The 5000-nt window shown below is 51.3% G+C and overlaps 1 protein-coding gene across 4 annotated transcripts in view; it reads left to right on the top strand.

Annotated features, from left to right (window-relative positions):
* Positions 1–5000, top strand: part of LOC135092495 (alpha-protein kinase 1-like) — a 65836-nt gene that overhangs the window by 60494 nt on the left and 342 nt on the right. For all 4 annotated transcript variants that reach the window (XM_063991271.1, XM_063991172.1, XM_063991101.1 and 1 more), the window contains exon 2: positions 3432–4298. In XM_063991271.1, the coding sequence (XP_063847341.1) occupies positions 3439–4298 (860 nt within the window). In that variant the 5' untranslated portion in view covers positions 3432–3438. The remainder of the gene's footprint in view (positions 1–3431; positions 4299–5000) is intronic.

Here is a 5000-nt window from a genome sequence, read left to right as displayed (position 1 = left end):
CACCATACCACACACTACCCTGTACCTTCCCCTCTCACCACACCACCTCCCCTTCCACCCCTTCCCTCCCCCCTTCCCTTTCACAATCTGTCACCATCACTGTTAATGTAAAGTGATTTTCCCTCCACTCTAATCCCCGACGTGATGGGGACCCAGCCTACCTACCCGCCCGTACCTCGGAAATAAATAGGGTTTTTTATTCTTTTTTTTCAGAGGTATATATGATAGGCCTATAGCATCCATCCCTTTTTGCTCCTCTACCGTAGCAAGAGAGAGCGAGTGTGTGTGTGTGTGTGTGTGTATGTGTTCGTGTGTGTGTGTGTTTTTTTTTTTTTGGTGATCATTATATTTTTTCGTGTGTTTTTATTTCCCTCTCTCCTTCCTCTGTCTCGTGTTCTCGCTCGTCGCCGGCGTTTCATTAGTCTTATTTATTGTTATTTTTTGTCTAATGGGTTACTGCGGCCCCCCCAACCCCCTGTTTTTTTTTTGTTTTTTTTTCCTAGGGGTGTATAGGAAAGGGCGTATGGGGGAGGAGAGGGGGAGTGGAGGAGTAGGGGAGAGTTTTGTTGATGATTTACTACTTCTCTCTCTCTCTCTCTCTCTCTCTCTCTCTCTCTCTCTCTCTCTCTCTCTCTCTCTCTCTCTCCGTTGCTGTTGGTATTTATTTGATTTTATCGGTGGTTCTTGTCTTCTCTCGTGTTTATTGTCTTGTCTGTCTGTCTGTTTGTCTATTTTCTCTGTGTTTTTTTTTTATCCTGGTGTTTGTTTATTTGTTTGCGGGGTGTGTGTGTGTGTGTGTGTGTGTGTGTGTGTGTGTGTGAGCGAGGAAGGCACGACAGGGCAGGGGCGCGGCACAGTCCCGTCTCACACCACGGCGTCGGTCGCTGCGTTAGTGAAGGAAAACTCTCACGAAGACAGAAAAAAGAGGCGGCCCTTGTGGTGTGGGCGGCGTGAGGTGAGGCGGGGGCGGCAGGGGCGATGGTCACGGTGCCGGTGTGGCCCTCGCGTGGCACTCCCCGGGCGACACGCGAGATGGTGCCTTTCAAGATATCACTTTTAGGAAGGCATTCACGATAGCGGTACTTTTCCGATGGGTCCCTTTGGTGGCATTACCTGCAGGGCGACACGGCTGTGGTGCCACGCGTGTGCTGCCGCTGTTTGTGTGTGGCACGTTAGGGTGGCAAGCGTGGGGTGGCACACATCTTATCTCCCAGGTAATTATAAATACGCGGGCGGCGGAGAGACAGGTGAGGTGAGGGCGGCATGAGAGGCACCTTGACACCGTGCTAGGGCGCTCATGCCTGGTGCTTCCTTCTGCCCAATAACACTTAAGACTGACTGACGTGTTGCCTGGTGTAGTAACGACGCAGCAGGAAATAACGGAAGATTGATTGGTGAAATGATTGATATACGTAGTAGTGTCACAGCGGGGAGATAAAATAGAGCTATAAGGGAATCACTAGCGTTGTGAGGGAGGGGACATGGTCTTGCCTGGAGCCATAGTTTTTACCTACTGTGTCTTCTGAGTGGAGCGTGGGAACGGTGGCGGGTAACGCTGACGACCATGAACCTAACTAATCTAAGGAAACACTGCGTCTAATGAACATAAAGGAATACTCTCTCTCTCTCTCTCTCTCTCTCTCTCTCTCTCTCTCTCTCTCTCTCTCTCTTGATCACTGACTTTGAGCTGCCGACTTGATGTTTCCTTATTCTACGTCCCTCCTCCTCCTCCTCCTCCTCCTCCTCCTCCTCAAGGCGAATGTTGTTTGTTTTGTCGAGTTGGCTGTGATTTATTATCATTATTATTATCATTATTATTATTATTATTATTATTATTATTATTATTATGAGCAAGAGCATTTCTGAGTAGCATTTAGAACGAGAAAGTGGAAACAGAAAGAGAGAGAGAGAGAGAGAGAGAGAGAGAGAGAGAGAGAGAGAGAGAGAGAGAGAGAGAGAGAGAGAGAGAACAGCACGATCTGTTGATTCATTCCACATCCATCTCCCTCCACTTCCTCCTTGTCCACCCCACCCTTCCCCTTACACCACACAACCCCTCCCCGTCTTCAATCCTTCTCCCCACCAACCAACACATCCCCAATCCTGTCACCACCCAGACCACCTCCCTCTCCTCCCTCGCCTCTGTCGCCTCCCTCGGCCCCAGACACATACAGAGGTCGCCGTGTGGTGCCCCGCCTGCCTGATCTTGTTGACAATCTACCTTTGAGATCGTCCGGCACCTCGTCATAACACCGGATGCTTAAGTCAGTGGCGGCGGTGGGGACCAGAAGGCAGAGCGGCCCCTGGGGTGGTCCGTCGCTCCGGGGGCCTCTGCGAAGACACCTTAGGAATTCCTTAGGTTATAATTACCCCGGTGATGGCTATGGGGCGCCGAATTGAAGGGGAGAATGGGGGAATGAGGGTTGGACGGGTATGGAGGGAGGAGGGAGGAAAGTTGTGGTGTGGGGAGATGGAAGAGTGAGGTTAGTTGTATGAATGACTGGTTGTGTGTGTGTGTGTGTGTGTGTGTGTGTGAGAGAGAGAGAGAGAGAGAGAGAGAGAGAGAGAGAGAGAGAGAGAGAGAGAGAGAGAGAGAGAGAGAGAGAGAGAGAGAGAGAGAGGCGATGTATCAGAAAAGAAATGTTGTATGATCGAGAAATTCTTAGTAAGCCACCGGGTTGCCTTACACACACACACACACACACACACACACACACACACACACACACACACACATTAACAAGACCACTGACGGATCCGCTGCAGCCCAGGAAGCGACACCCTTTATTAATACACAGGACGGAGGGATGGAGGGAAGGAAGGAAGGAAGAAAGAAAGGAAGTAAGGAAAGAAGGAAGGAAGAAGAAAAAAAATGTTTACTTATTAGACTATAATCTATACTACGTGTTTGCTATGTATGAGAGAGAGAGAGAGAGAGAGAGAGAGAGAGAGAGAGAGAGAGAGAGAGAGAGAGAGAGAGAGAGAGAGAGAGAGAGAGAGAGAGAAAGAGCCAGTGTGTCCAGGTGGATGGTGCGTGGCTCTCACCTGGTTTGTCTCACCTACTAATGAGACACCTGAGCAGGATTTGTTTCGCTTTTGAAAACACAACGTGAAGTGGCTTTCGTCTCTCTCTCTCTCTCTCTCTCTCTCTCTCTCTCTCTCTCTCTCTCTCTCTCTCTCTCTCTCTCTCTCTCTCTCTCTCTCTCTCTCTCTCCGTAAAGTTATCTGCAATGTTCCATTTTTTTTTTCATATTTTTACCGTTTGTTTCTTAAGATTGCCTTGTTTATATCGTTCGTCACTTTTTTTTTGTTGTGTTATACCTCCTTACGCAGTCATTTTATCTCCTCCTCCTCCTCCTCCTCCTCCTCCTCCTCTTCCTCTTCGGTACGCAGACAGACACGCCTGACCCTGTTCTTTTCCTCCCCCGCAGATCGATAATGTCGTCGAAGAGGAAGTCTCTGCCCAGTAAGGTTCTCGACGCTTACCCGGACACCGGAGACATGCTTGTGGAGGACACGCCCAACCTCGTCACCACCACCGCCGGGGACTCTGACAACTCGGCGGCGGGGTCAGAGTTCAGCTACGGGGAGGAGGGCACCGTGGGCATGTCCCCGCCGCGGTGGTCAGACCCCGAGGTGACGGCGCCCACCAGCACGGCGGACGCCAAGAGGAGTCGCCGTGAGAGTTCCGCTGACTCCGATGACCTGGCGCACCTTCACCCCTTCGCCAACCCGTTCTTCCAGGCGCGGCTACAGGAGGCGCGGCTGCAGCAGGAGCATGCCAGGCTGCTGCAGGAGGCTGCCAGACACGAGCAGCAGCAGCAACAACAGCAACAACAACAGCAGCAGCAACAACAACAGCAGCAGCAACAACAACAACAGCAACAGCAACAGCAACAACAGCAACAACAACAGCAACAACACCTACATCATCAACAACAACAGCTGCAGCACCACTTACAACAACAGCATCAGCAACACCTTCATGCGCAACAACAACAACAGCAGCAGCAACAGCAACAACAACAGCAACAACAACAACAACAACAGCAACAACAACAGCAACAGCAGCTACAGCAACAGCAGCACCACCACCACCACCAGCCGCCGCCGCCACAGCCGCCGCCTCCCCCGCAGCCCGGCAGGAACTCCCTCTCACCGCTGACGGAGGTGGAGCGCGGCGGCCTGCTGGTCAATGCGGCCCGCAAGTCGATGGACGACGTGCTAAAGCGGCTCACCTCCAAAATGAGTCACAGCACCCTGGACGACGCCGAGCAGGGCAAGAGGGAGCGGGAAGGGTGAGTATCTGACACACTCCGCGCCACTCCAGGGATTGAGGGGAAAGGTTGAGCCGCCACTCCCATGTGACCTCAGTGTTATGGTGCTGGAATTCCGTCAGTTGATTACCTCCAGTGCGGCAAATCCTCGGCCTTTCCTTCTCGCTCTTTGGCGTGTGGCAATGTTATCCGCGGTGCTCATTTGATGTGTTGTCAACTTTTACTTGAGTCGAAAACTGAAAGGGCTTCCTCATATATTGTTGTTTATACTCAGCATTAACGTAAGCACTATTTGAATATAAACAAAGTGAGACAAAGTAGCTGGTCAGGGCAGTTTGAGGTGTGACCCTCAGCCTGGAGACACGCAGGGGAGCAGCAAGCAAGGCGGGGCAGGGAGAGCGGCGGGCGGCGGGCAGCCTCCACTTGGCTTGGCTTAATGATCACTCATGCGATCAATCAAACTGCATTCAGTTACTCAATATGACCCTCTTTTTGGGGCGACTTAAATCATTCAGTCTGTTACCATATTCCTTGCCAGTCAGTATTAAATTATGCAATACGATAACATAATCGAGGCAGCGTTTGCCCACTGAAGTTTTCCCCAAGGAGGATATTCACGTGAACCGCTCTTCCCATCACTGCTCCTCCCCCTCTCTCACCGCCATCCACTCATCCTTCACTGTTTTATTTTCTCGTGTGTGTGTGTGTGTGTGTGTGTGTGTG

This window comes from Scylla paramamosain, chromosome 1, assembly GCF_035594125.1.
Source record: "Scylla paramamosain isolate STU-SP2022 chromosome 1, ASM3559412v1, whole genome shotgun sequence".
Taxonomy (NCBI): domain Eukaryota; kingdom Metazoa; phylum Arthropoda; class Malacostraca; order Decapoda; family Portunidae; genus Scylla; species Scylla paramamosain.
The sequence above is the reverse complement of the archived record's forward strand: the minus strand, read 5'-3'. Positions and strand labels throughout refer to the sequence as shown.